General features: G+C 32.7%; 4 protein-coding genes and 1 long non-coding RNA gene across 13 annotated transcripts in view; 3 read left to right on the top strand and 2 right to left on the bottom strand.

The window, feature by feature from the left end:
- Positions 1-765: 765 nt before the first annotated feature.
- Positions 766-9,097, bottom strand: LOC109595761 (calcium-binding mitochondrial carrier protein Aralar1). 9 transcript variants are annotated; one of them, XM_049964184.1, is made up of 13 exons: positions 6,358-6,528; positions 5,937-6,252; positions 4,376-4,662; positions 4,052-4,287; positions 3,635-3,667; positions 3,485-3,575; positions 3,256-3,331; positions 2,991-3,199; positions 2,861-2,941; positions 2,667-2,808; positions 2,317-2,613; positions 2,154-2,244; positions 766-1,587 (listed from the first exon to the last, which is right to left on the bottom strand). In XM_049964184.1, exons 1-13 carry the CDS (start codon positions 6,388-6,390, stop codon positions 1,425-1,427), a joined length of 2,055 nt encoding a protein of 684 aa, XP_049820141.1. In that variant the 5' UTR covers positions 6,391-6,528; the 3' UTR covers positions 766-1,424. The 9 variants fall into 9 exon arrangements, 7 of the variants coding, with proteins under 7 accessions (XP_049820141.1, XP_019866742.1, XP_049820136.1 ...); XR_007547439.1 differs by lacking the exon at positions 3,635-3,667 and having other exon boundaries at positions 1,539-1,587; positions 2,317-2,426; positions 2,476-2,613; XR_007547438.1 differs by lacking the exons at positions 766-1,587; positions 3,635-3,667 and adding an exon at positions 1,809-2,058 and having other exon boundaries at positions 2,317-2,426; positions 2,476-2,613.
- LOC109595762 (sorting nexin-4) lies at positions 6,536-12,728 on the top strand. The gene is made up of 7 exons (XM_049964185.1): positions 6,536-6,643; positions 10,405-10,789; positions 10,855-10,961; positions 11,155-11,477; positions 11,704-12,295; positions 12,352-12,466; positions 12,522-12,728. Exons 2-7 carry the CDS (start codon positions 10,733-10,735, stop codon positions 12,570-12,572), a joined length of 1,245 nt encoding a protein of 414 aa, XP_049820142.1. The 5' UTR covers positions 6,536-6,643; positions 10,405-10,732; the 3' UTR covers positions 12,573-12,728.
- A 332-nt stretch (positions 12,729-13,060) lies between these two features.
- LOC109595753 (uncharacterized) lies at positions 13,061-14,641 on the top strand. Its single transcript, XM_020011173.2, has 2 exons — positions 13,061-13,438; positions 14,410-14,641. Exons 1-2 carry the CDS (start codon positions 13,175-13,177, stop codon positions 14,551-14,553), a joined length of 408 nt encoding a protein of 135 aa, XP_019866732.1. The 5' UTR covers positions 13,061-13,174; the 3' UTR covers positions 14,554-14,641.
- Positions 14,642-16,288: 1,647 nt separating this feature from the next.
- LOC109595764 (uncharacterized) overlaps positions 16,289-21,004 on the top strand; it is a 51,444-nt gene continuing 46,728 nt past the window's right edge. The window contains exon 1 of the mRNA XM_020011189.2: positions 16,289-16,752. Coding sequence (XP_019866748.1) covers positions 16,751-16,752 — 2 coding nt within the window. The 5' untranslated portion in view covers positions 16,289-16,750. The remainder of the gene's footprint in view (positions 16,753-21,004) is intronic.
- On the bottom strand, positions 18,441-20,803 carry LOC126264901 (uncharacterized). The gene is made up of 2 exons (XR_007547500.1): positions 20,553-20,803; positions 18,441-18,599 (listed from the first exon to the last, which is right to left on the bottom strand). It is a non-coding gene; the product is annotated as an uncharacterized LOC126264901 (long non-coding RNA).

Raw genomic sequence — 21,004 nt, 5'->3', positions numbered from 1 at the left:
TTTTGTATACAATAGCTCTACAAGCTTAGAGGTAACTCTCAAATAAAATTCCTTCCTTCCAAGCTTTGGAACACACCACTTCCAAAGCTCTTCTTTTGATTCAAGATCATGGTGGTAGTTTCAAGTCTCATCTATAGTGATGAGTGGACTCGCAAAACACTTTTAATCTTTTCTTCGATGTTCGAAATACATCAATCTGCCAAAAGACGAAGGGGAAGATTCTCTTTATACATTTAGCATCCTGGTATCAATTTCCATTGCTTGTTTTATCTTTTCCTTCTTTTAAAACTAAATTCGTCATACAAATTTTACAAATTTAAATACCTCAATCAATTCGAGAGACCTAAAAGAATATAGGCTTGTCGTATATACAGAAAATTGTCGAGTTTATGTCACAGAGATGGGTCAAAATTGTAATACAAAAAGGATGTTATAAAAAATGTTAAAAATCGTTTTTAAAATTAAAGTTACTATTGTTATATTTGTGTCCAGCTAAAAACAACAAAAGTATATAGTATATAAAACAAGTAAAATAAAAGACTTATTTTCAAAATATTTAGCATTTTAAAAAGTTATAATAATGAATACTACATAGTAGTATTTTTATAAAATGAATAAATAGTGTCCTACATATTCCTTGTCTCTTTGACATAATTTGCGACATACAATCTGCAAGCTACACTGATTTGAAGTTGAAATATGTTGCAACTTCGGTTATCCAATTAATGTTTTCAATCAAAAAGGAAAGTGAAATAAATAAACAGATTAAATTGTGTATACTTTATTTAGTAGAATAGGTCAACAGTGATTCTTTGAATAGATCATAATAAAAATAACTTCACATAATCTCTTTGTCAATAGAGGACAATTAATAGGTATTCCGTTTCTGATAGAAACAAAAATGCGCATGGACAGGATATCACAGTTCCCGTCGCAAATTAACAAAGGTTTCTCTGTACAATCTAACAATCAGACAACTCTTACGTTGGCCTTTCATTCAAGTAAAATTACATACAGCTTAAGTTTAGTAATTTTTGGTGCAGTTAACTTCTACACAAAACTGTACACGAATAAAATTGTTCGAGTTTGGTGTTATTAGTTGATATGCCGACTTTACTTAGTGTATATCACATAATTACGAACAAGCCTTTATGTTAATTAATAATTAACGTATCTGTGCGTTCATATCTTAAAGTTAATCCGATCAACAAATTCATGTGTACAGTCCTGAGATGGCAATGTGCATAACGTCGACACGATTAAATAACTTTACCAGAATGACACGTTACAATCGGCACAAATTAGAAAATCCTATCCTACCATTCCTTAGTATGTACAACGGTTTTAAAATAGTGGAGGCGGTTTGTTGGCCCAAGCGACAATTGAAAATCCTATTAATAAAAATTTGACTAAATACGAGTGGTTTACGCCTTCGGCACGCTGAATTTGGGAAGACAGAGGCCGAATTTCGTCTCGATACCGGTGAAAATTGGTAGGGAAACCGAGAAACCGCCCACGTGGTCGACGTTGTGCGACTTAACGTCGCCTCCAAGGGACGGCACTTTCAGCTCGGAACCAGTTGGACGACTGAAAAATATGCATATGTTTATCAGTAACCTCTTCCTCAGCAATTTTATTAAAATATATTATATATTACGTTACTATACAATACCAAATAAGATATATGAATCATTAAGCTGAAATCATAATATATAAACACTGTTATTAATATTACAACAGTATATTCGAGTAGGTTATCTTCTGACATGACTTCATTGATGTAATTTTGCGTAAAATCCAAAAATTAGTAATTTCTAATATTTCTGTTTAATAAATATTAACAAATACACAAATATATTTTACAGTTGTGCTTACAGGTCGATATAGGTTTTCTGAATCCGTATGTGCGCCATGCTTTCTATCAACGATCTACTATACATATAAGATACATGTAAGACAAGACAACAGTTTTCTGATATTACATTTTAAAATCATATTTTCTTCAGTACCTTTCATAATTATATTATTTTCAGTTATAACTGCTTTGGAGTACATCGTCTGAAAACAGTGTAAAAATTCCTTTAAGAGAAAATTCGAAGGAATTTTGTATCTCTGGGTTAAAAATAATTAAGTATTCTTAGCAAGAGACTTACGTTCCACCGAAATCGATGTAAAGCATTCGCTGAAGAATTTCATAAGTCAGGAGAGTGACACCAAATTGAGGTGATGAACGGAACACACGAGCTGTAATCAACAAGGCAAACATTATTTTTAACCTTTCAGTTTAAGATTTATGTGAATATAACATTTACTGACCTACAGCGCCCTTCCAGAAGGCGCGGAAGCCCTCTTCGGCATAAATTTTACGGGTGGCATCCAATACGCCTGAGTATGTGGTTTGACCGGCCCTGGCGACGACCTGCAACCTAGTTTTGATTACGTCTGCGGGCGTGACGAGCGACGCCGCAGGAATACCGGCTATCGCTCCGGCGAGCAGCAGCGTCAACGGATGATTGTAACCGCTTTCATCCGCCAGCGAAGCTTTCGTGTGCGCGTATGCGGGGAAGTATATCGCACTGAAGGGCACGTCACGCAGCAAACATGCACGAGCACCTAAACATCAAATTTTGTTATCCAATGTGACGGAACATGGATTAATGATTTACCTTTGTAAAGACCCAACAACCCTAATTCCTTGACCACTGGCCACGCTCTGACTTTTTCGCCTCCGGCGATTTCACCGGCTACTTGCAAGCGAATTTTAACAATTTCCAATGGATTTGTGAACACTACTTGAGAACCTCCCGCCTAAATATTATGTTTTATAGGTTCTGAGAGCTAAATTCTGATTTATACTTACGCAAGCACCGGATATAATTTCTCCATAAATAGGTATGTTACCGTTTTTGTCGTAGAATTTATCCCTCACAAAATCGTTAACCTGATAAAAACATAGTTGATGACAAAATCTATCCATGAGTAAAACGTACCGTTAATTTAATAGCTTTTTCTGGCGCTACACCCATCAACTGAGGCACCAAACCTCTGTACAATCCAAAAATGCCTTCGTGTCTTATCACTTTTCTGAAGCAATCTATGCTGTTTCTGTACATCACTTCACCGATGAATGAGCCAGTTCTCTGATTTTGCATACGGGTTTTCACCAAATCAATGGGATAAACTGCTGTAGCACCCACGGCTGAAATTTTTAAAAATTACAAAACTGCACAAAAAATAAATTGGAGACATGCATACCTCCCGCAACTGAACCTAAAGTGAAACGGTAAGAGCTTTCCAAAATTTGGATCAAGACGCCTCGATCTTCAGGGCTCTACAACCAAGAAATACAAAAATAGAATTTAAAGGATAAAATAAATAAAATATTAAGCACACAAGTTAATTTAAAACTACTTAAATCTTATAGCAAAGGTTTATTTGACTATCCCGTAATTGAACTTCTGTTGATTGACTAAAGTACACTTACTGAAACTGCATGGATTTCAGCCAGTCTGTTGGTAATTTGCTTGAAATACTGTTCGGGCGCAATGGCGTACAGATCGTTGTACACGATTTTCCTACAATCACAAGAATTCAATCAGAAATAGGACAATGTTAATTATCCTCGAACACAAACCCATCCCATCCGTTTTCCTCCTTATATAAATAGCTTAAATCCCAACAAGCAGCAAGAACAAGCAAAATTCAAACATGTTAAAAGCACATTTTGGTGGGGAACAGAGATTCACTGGTGAATTTGGAGAGACTCTAGAAGAAATGACACCCGTCATTCTCGTGTCATTGTTCTGGCAAAATTTCATTTCGAATTTTGAGCATTTGAACAAATGACAATCTAGTCAATGTATTAGTAGTTTTAATTTCATACACAATCTCATACTAATCCGTGACCATTTATCAATAACCAGTTTAAAATAGTACATGTTACATGATTTCTTTATATAATCTTGTAATTAGTCAAATATTATTGATGAGTGGCACATCATATTGGTTATTAAAACATTCACCAAACATTAAAAAAAGTTCAATGTTTTACCCAGTTTGATGCAACACATCACAGAGCTGAAACAGAATGTCAACTTCGAGGGGTGTCATTTGGGACATGGCTTGGGCGGAATGCATAAATTGTTCTTTGGTAACTTCCTGGGTCCTGTGGCCGTTGGTCACGTTTAGATAAATACGTTTCACCAATTCCATATTGTTAAGCAGCGAGTTGAAGGCGATGAAGTACGGGAAACTTACACGGCGACCACTTTGAGATCCTGTTGCCGTCTGAAACACAATTAATTGTAAGATAACCCAGAACGAAAATACGGCAAACGTTAAAGAGCTTCACGTACGTTTCACCAAAAACAGTTACCTCAATCAAATGCGATTGCACCTCTTTGGTGAGAAGATGGCTCTTAATATTCAACATAATATCTTGAAAATCGAGCACTGAAATGAAACCAGTGCCGTCCTTGTCGGCCTTTCGGAAACCCTCGATGGCGTACTCTTCGTGGAAATCGTGCAGGAACTGACTGAATTCACTGTACGTCACCAGTCGGTTCTTTTGCCTGCCAAAGTACAGTTGGATGAACGGTGAGTCCATGTTAAAAGGTATCCTCTTGTGGAGTTCGGTTTTGGTTATCACCTCAGCGAACTCCGCTAGAATTGACAACCAGACGTAATGTAATTGGATCAGTGTCTCATGTTTAATGGGATTAGGGTGGCCGTTTATAGGATTTTGTTTTGTATATATTGTACTTTACAACAGCTTAATTTCGGATTTAAAATTAAATTAAATTAAAATGTAATTGAAACATGATAAAAAATATAAAAAATGCAGCCTTATAATAAATAATAACAATAATTATTAATAATAACCTTATTAAAAACATTAATAATATAGAATGAAGTTAGTAAACATATTACAAATAATATTCATTATTGATTAGTTTATCTAGATAAATAATTCTTGAGTCACATAAAAAAATAGAATTGTTAATGAAATAGTAAAAAAATATATTTAAGTATAATATAAAAGATAATAAAAAATAAAAATTTACATTCGCATACTCATTCTCTCAATATTGATAAGAGTTAATTAAAATTTATGAAAGTTAATGTTGATAAACCAAATTTACGTGACGAAATGATTTTGATAAAAATATATTTGTTTATGTTCACCAGTAATAAATAAGATTAAGTAAATTGTATCGATAATTCAATTGTAAATTAACAAAATATTAAATTTATCAAGTACATATGGAAATAATGACGATATGAAATGATTAATTTAATTAAGAATTAATTAGGTAATAGTTACAATTATATTCCTGTCTTCAATTAAAAGTTTTAATATTGTTGATGAAGTTGTTCATTTTATTATTATTTTTATTGAGAAATATTTAAATTATTTTAATTTCAAATATTATACAATCTAGTTTCTATACTAATATAACGTATTTTAAGAAATATAAAATATAATAATCTATAGTATGTGCCAAAATAATAAGTTTATCTACGCAACAAATTTTTCAACATTTATTAAAATATTTTCAGTGTTAGAGTACTTCACATGGAATATAATTTTTTCTTCACTAATTATAATATATTTTAAACGTTTATTAAATAGAATAGAGAAAAGTGCGTTTTATATTCCTCTTAAAAATATTGATTTAAGTTAGAGTTTATCCCATAAATTTAACCAAATAAAAACAAGCACGCTTGTGACTGCTTAGGCAGACGAATTAAATGTATACAAGTCCCTGAAATCGAGTTACATCAATACGCCGTCTGGCGAAGTTAGCAATCTAAAAATGCGATTTCAAGTCAAACGCACCCGATTACATAAAATGTCATTTCAATTTAACCTTACTCAAGGTGAATAAGAGGCCACCCAAAAACCAAAACAACAGAATGCACCCGAAGATACTTACGAAAACTGACCATTCCATTTCCGTTGGTGTCGAACAGCTGGAAGGCGGTCTTGTACAGGGCGTCGGGGAAGCACAGGAGGCCCTCGAACGCCTGGAACTCCGGATACGAGATGAGACCATCCTTGCTGGTGTCGACGATGGCTGCCAAAAGCCTGACCGAGTCGGCATTGTAATCTTTCTCGTCGAACAATCCCAAGAACTTGATCACAAAATCCTCAGCCGTCATAAACTTCTCGCCATTCTTCTCGATCGAAGCGTACTTGGCGAAGATCTCCTGCAGTTGGGTCTCATTGGCGCGCTTCAAATAACCGCCGCCCTGCAAAACCGAATCGATTTAATTAACCACGTCCTTGAACCGAGTACGGTGCATCTAAATTCGGTTAAAAATAAACGCATAACGCCCCATTAAAGTACCACTGACCTCGTAGAACAGCACCTGATTGCTCCCGGGCATTGTACTGATCAGTGGAAAAAATTTAATGCTCCCTGCACCACGCGAAAAGTGCTTGAAAATGAAAAATACCGCGGCTGGCCATCGGGACGTCACGACGCGGGTTAAAAATAGTGCGGAAAATATTAATACGGCGTCAGAAAGCGCCTGAACATCTCCGATAACTTGTTGGATGTGCCGCGGACAATGGACAACGTTAGGGTGGTGCATAAGTACATCAGCAATATGAAGTTGTAAAAGGACATTGTTGTAAAACGTATGTAGAAAAGTGAAATGTGTCAAAATGGACAGGTCATCTCATAATACAACAAAACAGTGAACGATCTCCTTCGCATATGCTATTTATAAATGTACTATTTATTGTTTGTTTTGAAATGAACAATATTAGATTTGTGAACTCATTTTCTGGTTACAGCCGAACTTTTCATTATATATTTATTAATATTCAATTCATCAAATCAAATCAATCGAATTTTAAAACTATAATCAATCGATAAGCGACAAGTGGGGTCGGTGCGAAGATCATTGATTCCTGCAGTCGTACGTGACTTGCTAATTTAACAAATTCAGTGGGGCTGAATCAACACTTCTTTAAAGTGTCCGCCACCGCCAGTTGGTCAAAGCGTTATTTATAAACATGGATTTTATATTTATAAAAATTTAAAAAGGATTCTTCTCTTATTAAAACCCAATTGATATTAATATAAAAAACTTAATTCAAATTTAAACATTTTCCAAATAACTATTTTTATTTTAAATTACATAGTATCAATTTTTCCAGTTTGCTGGGTGTAGAAATTACTCATCAGCAGTCAAAACTGGTTAGAAACTTGATAATGAGAAGATAAACACATAAGTAAGTATACTTTTAGGAACAATGGTCGAAAAAAGAATACCAAAGCAAATTCATATATTATTATACACTTTATTGGAAAAGTATCATTAGCAATTTAATCATTTTCAAAATGGCTATTATTTTATTCAACAATTTGAGAGATTTTCCTTGAGACAAACTAATGATGGTAATTTGTTCTCATGAGTTTTATAATGTTTTAATTACGGGTTTAATTGTTGCAAATAATTATTTAAGTTGTTTTCATTATTGTTCACACCAAAAGACTAGTTTGTTAACTGACAGTTGAAAAAATTCAGCTAAATAGGAAACAATGTAATTGAAAATTAGATTTTTACTAATCATAATCACAAATTTACCAAATTTTTCATTAGCCTTACAACAAGTATAAGCCAACTAAAAAACGTATTTTTTTATGCATTTTAAATATAATTATTTATTAAATACCTATGTCAATTAATAATATACAATTTGAATCATTTAAATTTGAATTTAATACGTATTCTTCGTCTGAATTTAATATAAATTAAAATAATAATAATTTTATTACGTGTTTTTATAAAATTATGCTCATAGTAGTAATACACCTAAATAATAATTTTTCAGCAATTTTTTATAATAAAATACACGTTTAAAGTTTTAAATACTGAAGATGATGATGATGATGAATCTTCCATTAACACAAAGTTAATAGATCCATATTAATAAATATGTTTGTAAAATAATGAAAATAATGCAAAATATAGTGAAATACTATTTCAAAATTAACACCATATCTGAAATAATTATAAAAATAGAATATTCAGTAGTATCTCATCTAATTTTACATGTGGCACGTGGACAATTCATGAGTACTTTTTTAGTTTTTAAAAATATTTACTGATCTTTATCTCTAAAAGCGTCATATACATTAATTTCGAATACAATAATATTTTCTAATACATAAACACGTAATCATTATTTCAAATAACCATCCAAAAATGTTACTTACAACTGTATAAATAACCTAAAAATTATCAAGAATTATTATGAATATTGAAGACTTTTTTTCGTGAGCTGAGCGGTTGAAAACAAGATTTCAAAACTAGGGTCGTGTCATAGTTTCTTAACTACGATTAACTACGTCAAACAAACGTCCAGTTTTATCCCCATCAATTATGAAAACAACAAGACAAAGTTACGATTTAATGGTGATTGAGAAATGTACTTATTGCAGTGAACGATCGATAATGTGAGATGAGACGTTACGTAAAAACAATAAAACTTACCCACCTCTTGACAAAAGGCCTTCCTGAATAGATTTAATGTGTCCATTAGATGGTGAAATGAAAGAACACTCTACAAGAACCTTAAATTTATTGTCTGTACAAGAAGAACTTAACAAAAATAAATATAACAATTATCAATAAGTGAACCGGTGTCGAATGTTATGTACTGGACATCCCAGTAAGTAAATAAAAACTGATGGATGAGTTGGACCTACTCTCGGTCTTCTGATTGTGACACTGGACAAGGTCAGTAAACCGCAGTCACGCTGTAGATTTTTTGACAGATGTTTCACTCGAGGAACCTCCTCTATCCGTTGCCGACATCTAACCATATCCAATGTAAGCCCTAGTCATACTCCACAGCGAGCTGTACAATACGAACAGCGCTATTGCCAAGCCAAAGGTCAATATTTCTCGTTATCTGCATCCTTCCAGTGTCTTCAATCATTTGAAAGCTTAAAGCATCATAGATGAGAAACTTCTCATCACAATTGACCTACCAGGAAGAAGTTCCCTTATCGACATTCAACAGAGTCAAATTTCAAAAAGTTGCGAACGAATTAATCACATACTTTTAAAAATTTAAGTCTAATTTTAATTCAGTCTCTTCTATAAAAAATCAGAAAAATTGTACAATACATACAAAAACATATTTTGACTATTGACAATATATTATAAAATGTATACTTGAATAAAAGTGTAGTATTTTAGCAGTAAGAATATCTGTGTATTAATAATATATTATTTATGATTAATAATAATAACAGAGTATGCTATCAAGAAGGAAGTCCCTATCAACAATGAGTGATGACCCACGACGACTCAGCAATTTTGTCGAGAGGTGGTGTCATCTGATGTCTGGTGAAAGACGTGTCTTCATTTTAACTATAATATTAGTTTAACAGTGGCAAATGGATTTTTTTAGTTAGTTAGTTAGTAAATAAATGAAAAATAACGACACAAATATGTTTAACATTACACTCAGTTATTTTTATGCACTTTCACTGTGTTGTTGAACGCTTAAAAACAATTTTTTGTAATTTGTTTATGGACATATTGAAAAAGGTGAAGTCATTGTTGATGATATGAAACATGAAATAGTCATTGTTATTTGATATTACCTTTCTATACCAATGATATTACGTGTTAAATTCCAAATACCATTATAAAAATATTTACTTTAAGAAAGGAAACTTTATGAAGAATTTAATATTATATTAAATCGTCTCTTAAAGATTCTGTTTTTTTTTTTTTTTTGGGGACAGAGAGGGGAAAGTGTAAACCCCCCTCCGGGCACCGATCCGGAGATCATAACCAATTGGAAACCATATGTGCTAGCACATATGCACACGGGTGAAGTTGAACCAGAAGACGGGACTGACAAAGATGCCAGCCCCCTGTCAACTGGTTCCCGGAAGAACAAGCCCAATCTGAGGAAGGTCCTAGAACCTCCCTGGGTGAGGATTGGGCTTGCAGTTGATCCGTCGGCCTCCCGCCACCACTGGCTTGTGGAGCGGGACTGCCCGAGAGATAATGATTCTGTTACTGTTATAATGAATTAAATAATTAAATTTTAACCTAATACTAGTAACCTTTTACTTCCAATAAATTAAATAATTAAAACGTTTCATTTTTAACGTATTTTAAATTCAAATTTTTTACTTTTTATCTCTAGTTTTTAAATTCTTCACAGTCCCCATAAAAATAAAAAAATATGTCTAAAATGTTTTTTACGATAAAACATCCTAAATATCTATAATTTCATTACTTTAATAGTCTGTAGACCTGTAGGTCAAAGAATTAAGGAACACGGCAACATCGCTTACTGAAAGTTCATATTATAGTTACTAGATGTCTCGCATCCTCAGAAATTTATTGATTTACTTTTATTTTTAGAAAAATTAGACTATTTGAAATTAAACTACAACCAATCATTCAACTAGAGCCTTTTTAACCAATAGTACAAACTCAAACATCCAACATCAATCAACGTTTTCCAACGAATCCGACGTTCTCTAGATATTAAGGCGTCGTCGTCCAGAAACTATTTTGTTATTAACAAACCAGCGACAAAACAACTGATTATTAAACGCAATCTAAAACTTAGTCAACAACTGAACAACAAAATGATCTTCCCACCAGTGTATAGTCTATTAGTCTGAAATGTCAGTGCGACTAAAATGATCTAATCAAATCGTATTATCACATTAAACAATAATCAACCATGGAAAACACCGTTTCCAAAGCTCCAACCAAAGACGACGATTGCAAAAAGAAAACGGTAATGTTAATTTATTTATAGACTTGACAAACACATAACCTCAATCCGTTTTAAAAATTTTCTAGGACAACTTGTTAAACCGACTGGAAATTTCGGTTTCGGAGTCCGAAAAACGTGCAAATGGATCGTTAAATTTACGCGATTTTTACACCGTGTATTTGATAGAGACCAAGTAAGTAAATTCCCAGTTTTATGTATTGATTTGCACTATGCTGCTAATTCAGTGAATAAAGGTCACAAGTAATTATTTATTAAACGTTTTACGGCTTGTGTAACATGCACTGCACTTATCCTGTCGGTCTCAAGTAAAATTTTGTTATAATATTCAATTCAAGTGGATCTAAATCACTTATTGTTTTTTTCAGAGTAACAGACCCAGATTTTAATGGGAAGTTATCAAAACTCAGCACAATATGGAGGAGGTACACAGAGTTCGAGCAATTGAGGGACTATTTGGAGTACACCTATCCATACATTGTTTTGCCACCCCTTCCTGAGAAAAGGGTTATGTTCGGATGGCAGAAAATATCCAGTGATACTTTTGATCCTAATTTTGTGGACCGTAGGAGAGCTGGTTTGGAAAATTTTCTCTTGAGGATTGCTAGTCATGAAATTCTTGGTTGGGACCAACATTTTCTGGAATTCTTACAGAATGAGGATGGATGGAGGGATACTTACAAAATTAATGGTATAGTTTCAGTTGTTTTTACGTTAAACATTGTAAGGTCATTTTACGTCTAAATATACATGCATTATTTACTTTATATGTCTATATTCATCTCTTGACAAATTTATTTGTATGTGTTGTTAATTGCTTAACTGATAAAAAGTATTGTAAACATATTCAAAGAAAAGAATATTATTTTCTTAAATGAATATGAATATTTACATCTTGTAAAAACTATTTGTTTTAGGATACTTGCAACTGGTGGAAAATAAGCTGAAAACTTTGAGCGTATCCGTGCGGCTAAAACGGCCGGACCCCCGTTTCGAATCGATCAAAGATTACAGTTACAGCCTCCAAAACAACCTCAACAATTTACTAAGAGCTAGATCACGTGTTGCCGAAAAACAGTACACCGTCCACAAGCTCCACGCAAATTACGGACGAGTGTTCAGCGAGTGGAGCGTAATTGAAAAAGATATGGGCGATGCCCTCCAAAAAACCGGTCATTACCTCGATTCGCTCGCCTCCAGCATCGATTCCGGTCTGGAGGACGAGGAACTGCTGGCAGACCAGCTGAAGGAATATTTATTCTTCATGTATTCCCTCCAGAATGTTTGCAAGAACCAGGAGACCATGCAGCTGCAGCTTGAGGACTCCGAGGAGAATGTTGCCAATAAGAATATTGAGAGGACCAGGGTGCAACAGGGAAAAATGGGTTTAATGTCGAGGCTCTTCGGAGCGGTGGACACGGAGGAAGTCCGTGAACTCAAAGTTAACGTTTTGGATCAACAAATTCAAGACGGAGCTATTGCTGTCAATGCTAACAAGGAGACACTAAGGTTTGACGACAAATTTCTAATAAATGTTAATGTCTAAAATCAAATAACATTTTTAGTGACTTTTCAACGAAGGCCTTAACAGATATAGAGCGGTTTGAGAAGCAAAAGGTGTTAGATTTAAAAGACACACTCGCCAGTTATGCTTTTCTTCAATTGAAAACTGCCAAAAAAGTAAATAAATGGTGTTGTAAATTATTATTTATTAATATACTTTTGTCTTTTTTAGGGTTTGCAAACATGGACCCAAATAAGAGATTGTTTACAAAACATACCTTAATTTCATCCCAAAGTACTTATATTCGAATACTAAAAACAGAATTTTTTCAGTTCTGTTCTAAAGATATTAATGTCTAAACTGTGTTATTTTCATATTTATTTATTTAAACTCATATGTATATGGAATCTATTAAAAATGTATATATTTCTCACTAAATATTGTTTTATTACCAGCCCAAATAATATGGGAAAAATCAGTGCTCTAGATAATTTTAATAATAAATTATTGATTAATTGTTGTACTCAATTACTTGAAGGTGAACAGAATATTGTTAACATTTTAAATTTTATAAGTGTTTAATATTAATATACATTTTATATTTCTCTTAAAAATTAATTTCTTCCATAATTTAAACCTACTTCGATTTTTAAATCTCATAAATTATTAAAACAATCGATTTCGGAAACATCTGGCGTTACCCTCTTACTTGACGCCACATCATCCGCATAAAAATTATCCACACATTTTCTCCTTGCAACCGTTTCACACAAATGCCATGCCATGTTATACTATATAAATTTTAAACGAGTATTGACATTAGTCACCGTCTTACGATTGAATCGGCCGATCGGCTTCATTTACAAATAGACTGACGTTCAGATATGGCTAATAAAGATGACGATATCATCAAAATGGGTTTTACCATTTGGATGTCGATTGCGATAGTTATCATCATTTGGTTCTTAAGTGGGTACATCAGGGGAAGACGAAATATGCAGTACCAGTTACACGTTATCGAAGATGGTTTGAGAAGGATGCAGAATGAAATTGAGTTCAAAAGGAGGCAGAAGAGCATCGGTTATGTGGATAACATTGATGAAATACTTAATCAAATCACTCCTGAAAATTTGAGTGAATTCATGAAGGTAGGAAATTTTTATTATCGATAATGCACTTAATTATTTATAGGTACATTTTATATCATGTTATGTACACGTAAATAATGTAAAGATACTAAAAAATTTAAATTTATTTAATAATTTTTTTCTTCTTTAACTATAGATATTAGATGATCATTAATTATTATCATTTGTATAATAGTTAATTAATTAAATGAATATTCCTCAGGTTATCGATTTAAATTATCAGTTGCTTGAAAAATTATAATAAAAACAAGAAAAAATGTTAAATATAAAATAGATATTTAAATAAATATTTGCTTAAAATTAATAATATAATAGTATATTTATGTAAAATAATATAATATTATACTTAATACAAACACATTGCGATAAAATATGTGATTCACATATTATTATCACTAAATTATATTACTCATATATTAGTAGTAATTTAATATATTTAATATCAAACATCAGATTTTTAATATTGTTTAATTCTAAACTGAAACTTAATATCAGTGTACGTGTGGTCCACATTTAGCTTTCCAAATATTGATGTGTAGGACAATACTGACATATTATTGAGACGATTGATGTTACTTAAATCAATGATTAAAATCAAGTAAGATCAGTAGAACACATGCCCCAAGTGATTTTTCGATTCCACCCTCGTATTTGAACCAATAAATTGCGTACAATAATATGTGCCAACAAATCTATCGATTCCGGTCTGTTTTAAAAGAGCCGTTGCCATGACCGACTCTATTAATCGAGGGACATCCATATAACCTAAACCGCAGTCACATAATAAGCTCACTCAATCTATATCTGACAGTTTAATATTTGTTGTTAGCATGAGAACTCAAAAAGTCGTAGTGGACATTTGGAAAATGGTTTATTCCTCGTGTTCATATTTAGTTCTAGCATTTTTCGCTTGGGTATTTGTTAAATTGTTTTATGCTTGTTTCTGGCTGCCGGACTATTTGAAAAAACAGGAGGACGAGAAGGCGGCTGAAAAAAGTCGTCGCAACGAGGACAACAAAGATGAGAAAGCGGATGAGAAATTAGAACCTGATGAAGACACGTGTGCGGAGGCCAGGAGCGCTGACAAAGCGAAGGACGAGAAGAAAAATGACTAAAACTCAACTTCAATCATTGTGACTGCCTGAATGATTTTTTTAGATACTAGTTTTTTTGTAAGTCAATCTAATAAAAATGTTTTATACATTCGTATCCTTATTTAATGTTTAGTACATATGAATTTCAATTCAATATTTATGTTGTATTTAATAATACAACCAATATGGCACAAAAGCTCTTTGAAACTTTTCACATTACTTCCAATGGAGAATAAATACGAAATAAGAAAAAAGTCCATCAATCACCAAGAATAAAGTGATTCCCGTCCAGGCTTTCGAGAAGATTTTAGACAGTCACAACTTTTACCATTGTTTCTAATTTATCGTTTTGTTTTCCATCTGGGGTAACTCCCGTATATCTTCGGCAAAGTTTCTGGTATCGAATCCGTGAATGAACATCCCATCAGTGCCCACGCGTCAGTTTGATCGAACTGGAGTGACTGAAAACTATTCTCTGTTGGGAATAAATAATGAGAGAGCTATAAATAGAATCCAGACGAACACCACCTAACAAAAATCAATTTATAATATTTGATTCATTTATTAGGAATAAATGTCAGCAATCTTTATTTTGATTGTTTTTTATATTTTGTATTTAATATTTGAATGTAATGCTATGCTGGCTAGTTTCTGAGATTTGTGCTATTGAAAAATGTGGAAAATTATTTGGTGAGTATTCATCGACTCCGAATCTATCTTTTTTTTCAAATAAAATTGCTTTAATACACACAGGATGTTTCTAAAATGGGTGGTCAAGGGACCAAGTAGAACAGGTCCAATAATTAAATATATATTATTAAGAGCATTTTTTCAATATATGAAGCCAAATTGTTGTTTAATATATCCCATATACATAAGATAGTCCACGTGGGCCTACGTCAGAAGATGTGAAGCAAACCCATAACATAATTGAATCACCACCGTGTTTCACTAAAGTTATAACAAACTTTTTGTGCAATTTTGTCCCAGTAGGATGTTTAATATAAGCAGAACCATAATTTTATTTTATAAATTAAATCGTCATCACCCATACCCACTATTTTTTGTGATTCAGTAAATTCCAAACAAGTCAAAATTTCTACATTTTTAATAGAAATCAGGGTATTTCTTGTAGTTGCCGTTTCCTCCAGGCTTTAATTTCTGTTGACGATAATATTGGGTTGTTTTTTGACATTTTAATTATCCAGGATTTTCTTTTAAGTTACCACTTTCTCAAAGCCGATTTCTCTAAATTTTTTAATAATACGGTAAATTTATCTAGCCATAAACTCCTAGTTAGCTCTTCTTGTTAAGTTTCTTTAGTTTTAGTAAAGTTGATTTATACTTTTTCTTACATTTTCAGTTCATCTAACGATTAAATAATAAAGAGCAAGAAAAGACCATAAAGTAAAAAGTTGCTATAATTTGCTCCATTAAAACATAAAAAGTATTTTAAAGAATAAAATTAGATTAATCAGTTAAAGTCGCAGCAATAAATGAAAAAACAATAAACATTATAAGTACTAATATCAAATGAAATAGTACAACTTATATTTTAATAAATTGCTATAATTATAGCCACTACTGTAAGTAGAATCCAAGTCTTAGAAAGTAAGAAACATTATAAAACTAAGACACGTCCGACTCTTGTCCGGCCCTGAGCGCACGAGGGGCCGGTCCCTGCCTGTGCGCACCCCCGTACAACAGTTGTAGCAGAGCAACTGCCAGCCGTGACGTCACGAACGGTGCAGTCAAGTAGTCTCCGAAGCCGCGGCCGGGCTTCATCGCATGCCATCCGTTTTCATCAAACAAAAACACAAATTTAACATCAATTTTCGGTCCCGAACACGTCGTTAAACGCCCAAACATTTCCCGCAATTGTACTATGGAAACCGGACCGTGGACGTTTGTGCCCGACGTGGCCGTTCCCATTCAAGAAACGGTGTAATTGTGTCTGTGTGTCAGATGACTGTATGTACCCCCGTCAGTCAAGGGCGGAACACTGGCAAGGACTCGGACGCAAATGCCGGCAAAACGGCTGTTGAACGGTGGCAGGTGTTTTTGATTTTGCTGCATGTCGTGCACAGTTAATGAGACGGATGATTGTTGCTTTGTTGATGGTTGGGCATCTTTATCAGTGTCATTGACCCCGTAACATAAACAACGATTGTGACTGTAACAGTTTGTTGAATACTGTTTCCATTTTTCAGCATTGTCAATGTAAGTAGTTGCTTCGATTTTCAAGTGGTTTTCAGTATACTGTCAAATAGGACTTCTACCTGTGGATTTAGTAATTTAATAGGGCTACGTGACATATTTGAAGGGGTGATGGGGAATCGATTATGCAATATATGTATTGCATGTAATGTATGTGTAATGTGTTATATGTAGGATAATGTCATATTAATATAATAAACTACTGTTGACATCCTCTAATTTTTTAAAATACTAGGTATATAGCAAAGTAAAATGTATTTCAGAAATTACTAATTAAGTACTCAGAGTACTCATTGTTTCTGATATTGTTGCATGTCAGTGATTTTTAAACGTGTACAAACAAATTAAACTTATATATATTCTCTGTTGAGCTTTTAATGAAAACATTTAATCAACAAGATGCATCATATAAAATGTTATAAACTACGTGATTATAATCTTAGTACTGTTTTAGTATGCAACCTTTTGTCTGGTTTTATATTTTACTTTTTAAGATACAGGTAAACATTTTTTATTTTGGTAAAGTAGGACAGTCTGATAAATAATAGTGACCTACTGTAGTCTTTATTGAAATTACCTCAATAAAACAACAAAATTACTGGTATCGAATCAATTCGGAAATAAATTCAATATCTGTGTGTGTCAAGGTTCCAAATGATTTTCTTTAATGATTTACATGGAAAATTTTAAATGTTCCACTTAACAAGAAACATTTTGTTGACCGATATAATGAATCACCATCATTGATTGTTTAATAAAATTGTCCTGTCAAACATGTACTGTATTATTTATTGTCAAGTGTCACAGCTGCTTGTCAAGTTGGTTTTGTGAAAGAGCGTTTACAATTAGTAACTCTTTAGGGGTGAGTCTAAAGAATACTTTTGATTTATCGCAATTCTCCTTTCAACTGACTTTTCAACTTAATTACGAAGGTACGTGCCTTGGTTCTCTTTCTTTCGCCCACATTGTTAGTCCGGAATTTTACTTTCGTCGAACCATTTACTAATCCGTCCACGCGAATAACAGTACAAATACAGAGACAGGTCTAATTGAGGTGGAAAATATCTATTTATGCCACGTCGATTCGAATTGAGCAATAACGAAATTCCGCACGACTTAAGTAAGTGTCTAAAACGATTCAGGACTAACGTGATGAATAAGTGACACGAAAGATTATCCCCGGTTGATAAAATTTGATGTGATTTGAGTGTTTTACCGCTTCCTTAGACGTGACCAAATTTATTAACCTGAGATTTTTTGTGGGCAAAGGACAATTAAAACGGAGTTGTGGCATTTTATATGTTCATGAGGTTCACTTTACACAACAAAGTTATTTATTATATACTACTACTACCACAAGTACTACAAATATTATGAAATTATTTAAACTACTTTGGTTTTGACATCATATTTTACAATTGCAATTGTTTAATTATTAGTTTTTGGGTGAATTCACTTCATTGTGTTGTGACAAGATGCTTACGTTTTGTTTTATTAAACATTGCTAGTTTTATTGTATTATTCAATTTTACTTGTGAATCATAGTTTAGCTTAAATACGTCTCAGAAGGCACTTAATTGAATTATTTGTTAATTCAATTTGATGCCAGAATATACATATATACAACATATTCCTAGAATATTACATTCCATTTGAATTATGAAAATAAATCATGTGGAAGGGAAACTGAATAAAGCTTTATCAGATGTTTATTTCATATTGTGTCGATTTACAAATCCAATTAATGATATCACTAAAACGTGTTTCGATCTATTATAATTCTATTCGATTTTAGGGGATGTTTTCAGTTGCACTGTCGAAATATTTTGAGTTACCGGAACTACCACCACCTGTAAAATGAATACGAATGTTATAAAAGCATGAGTGTATTTTTTAAAAGCCTAATTTATAATATGAATTTTACAATGAACATGAGAAAATTATTCATCAGTGACTAAAATGAAAAAACACCATATTAATAATAATTACAAACAATTTGTTATTTCTATTAAAATAGCAGATTATAATTAATTGCTATTTCAATTTTTATTAGATTCTTAAAATTAGAGTGAATTATGCAAATGAAATATTTATGGATTGTATCATACATACATACAGTAGTGGTCAAAATTATAGCTACTTATTAAAATATATTAATAATATGATCTGTACCATTTAAATTGGATGCCAGAATAATGTTTTTTTCTGTTATTGTTGTGTCTACTATGCACTTTATTTTACTTTTTGTTTTTTACTTTTAATTTTAATTTTATTCATTAAAAAATTGCACTTTTTTATTTTTCAATGGAAAAAATTATATCAACTTTTTACATCATGGTCTTTCATTTCTCACTGTGAATTTAAATTAATTATTTACTGGAGGTCATTTGTTTATTATAATTATTTAATCATTGGTTGAAGTTAAACTGTAATATAATTCAATGTTACCAAGGCGGAGAGAAACAAGAAGAGAGGGCTGAATAAGTCAATAATTTCCTGTATTAGTAAAAAATTGAGAGAAACTGGCCAAGAGATGGCTACAAAAAATTCGAAAATCTTGAAAGAAAATCGGTATCTGGATAATTCGAATGTCAAGAAACAATAAAATCTTATCTTATTTAACTGAAATTAAAACCTGAAGGAAATGAGACTTGCTGAAATTAGTTCAAGGACTGTGAGAAGATGGTTAGTGGAAGAGGGTTTGTTTGACCCCAGACTTATAAGAAAAATCTAGATTCCCATTAAAAATATAAAAACCCAGTTTTGACTTACTTAGGTCACATTCACTGGACCACAGAACCTGGAGGAGGAGTTGGTGGGGAGTGTAAATTTATAAAAAATGATGGTTCTGCTTATGTTAAACATTCTATAAGGAAAAAACTACACAAAACCTATACCTAGAGAGGAACATGGAGGCATTTTTATTATTTATTATGGAGAATTCTTCTGGTGTTTCAATATCAAAACAATTCTAAAATGTGACGGATTGGTTAAAAGATCAAAGCATCAAAGCATGTTTTGTCATGCGCGTCGCAATCTCCATACATCAACCCTATAGAAAACATGAGGGTTTATATTTATAATCACATTTCCCACGTTCGATAAAATTTTACTAATTTAAATCAACTCATCACAGCAATTCAAGAATCTTGAAGGGACATAGATTTGTCATATATTCGTAAAATAATCGAATATGTTCTCCAAAGATAAGGCAGAATTATAAAACAAATAGGATATTATACAGTGTTAATATTCAATTAAATACCATTTCATTATAAACAATCTCTTTCTTTCAAAGTTAACGTTGCTATACTTATATACAGCTTAATTCAATATAAATTAGAATTAAAATTTTTATTAACAAAAAAAAAATATATGTTCAAATTATAATGTGTAGTAATTATCAATTTTATTAATAAATAGTAGTATTTGTTAATTTCATCGAAATTTTAATATAACATGCTGAGATTATTTCCACAAGCTTTATTAAAATGTATTATTGTTTTGAGACTGATTTAATGTCATGGTTTTGCAATATTACGTGATAATCCACGTTTAAGCCTGCATAAATCTGCGCTGTTGTTGGACCGAAATAAATAAAAACTGCGTGATCGGGACGACGATAATCGCCGCAAAAATGGATTATAACGAGCGCCAAATCCGCCGGTCGTTGTTTGCGTTAGCCCGCAATATTATTTATTTACGTATTTACGGACACTTGTTCTATGAATGGACTGCACATGGTGCCGTGATGAAATGACTGACATTCAGATGACAACCAAACAAAGCGTACAAAGAACTACCTTTTTCCTCTACTTTCCACCTAATTTCCATCCATTCAGAAATCCCTCATCGCTTTTTTAACGGTCTGCGCGATCACGAGGACGCAGAGCAACCGGTTCATGTCGATCAGGTCGCTGAAGATGGGCGCCATCGTCCGCACGAACTTCGGTCTGTAGGTACAGATGCATCTGAACGTGGCCATGTCGTTTGACGGGCGCATTCGACGGTTACTGAGGCGTCAATGGTTTTTGAAAAGTGCACGGTAAAAATAAATTTGGTGGTCTAGTCGGCTGTTTATAATTATATAAGTTCGGTTTCTGACAAGTTTGAATGCATGCGAATTTATTATTTGGCTGGCAGACGACGAAGAATGGTTACGATGCGTTTCTATTTTTGATAATGATCGCACCCGTGTGTTTTTAATTACGTTTCATTAATGTAATTTGTTTTTAACTATTTTACCATTTACTTA

Source organism: Aethina tumida, chromosome 3 (assembly GCF_024364675.1).
Source record: "Aethina tumida isolate Nest 87 chromosome 3, icAetTumi1.1, whole genome shotgun sequence".
Classification (NCBI taxonomy): Eukaryota; Metazoa; Arthropoda; class Insecta; order Coleoptera; family Nitidulidae; genus Aethina; species Aethina tumida.
The sequence above is the reverse complement of the archived record's forward strand: the minus strand, read 5'-3'. Positions and strand labels throughout refer to the sequence as shown.

Excerpts from the sequence above, each read along its gene's own strand:
- LOC109595761 (XM_049964184.1), bottom strand. The coding sequence starts at position 6,390 with ATGCCCGGGAGCAATCAGGTGCTGTTCTACGAG. Across the intron at positions 3,576-3,634 it reads GAGGAAAACGGATGGGATGG|GAAAATCGTGTACAACGATC; the intron begins GTTTGTGTTCGA and ends TTGTGATTGTAG. Across the intron at positions 2,809-2,860 it reads AAATTATATCCGGTGCTTGC|GCGGGAGGTTCTCAAGTAGT; the intron begins GTAAGTATAAAT and ends CATAATATTTAG.
- LOC109595762 (XM_049964185.1), top strand. The coding sequence starts at position 10,733 with ATGGAAAACACCGTTTCCAAAGCTCCAACCAAAGACGACGATTGCAAA. Across the intron at positions 10,962-11,154 it reads GTGTATTTGATAGAGACCAA|AGTAACAGACCCAGATTTTA; the intron begins GTAAGTAAATTC and ends TGTTTTTTTCAG. Across the intron at positions 12,467-12,521 it reads AATTGAAAACTGCCAAAAAA|GGTTTGCAAACATGGACCCA; the intron begins GTAAATAAATGG and ends TGTCTTTTTTAG.
- LOC109595753 (XM_020011173.2), top strand. The coding sequence starts at position 13,175 with ATGGCTAATAAAGATGACGATATCATCAAAATGGGTTTTACCATTTGG. Across the intron at positions 13,439-14,409 it reads ATTTGAGTGAATTCATGAAG|GAGGACGAGAAGGCGGCTGA; the intron begins GTAGGAAATTTT and ends TTGAAAAAACAG.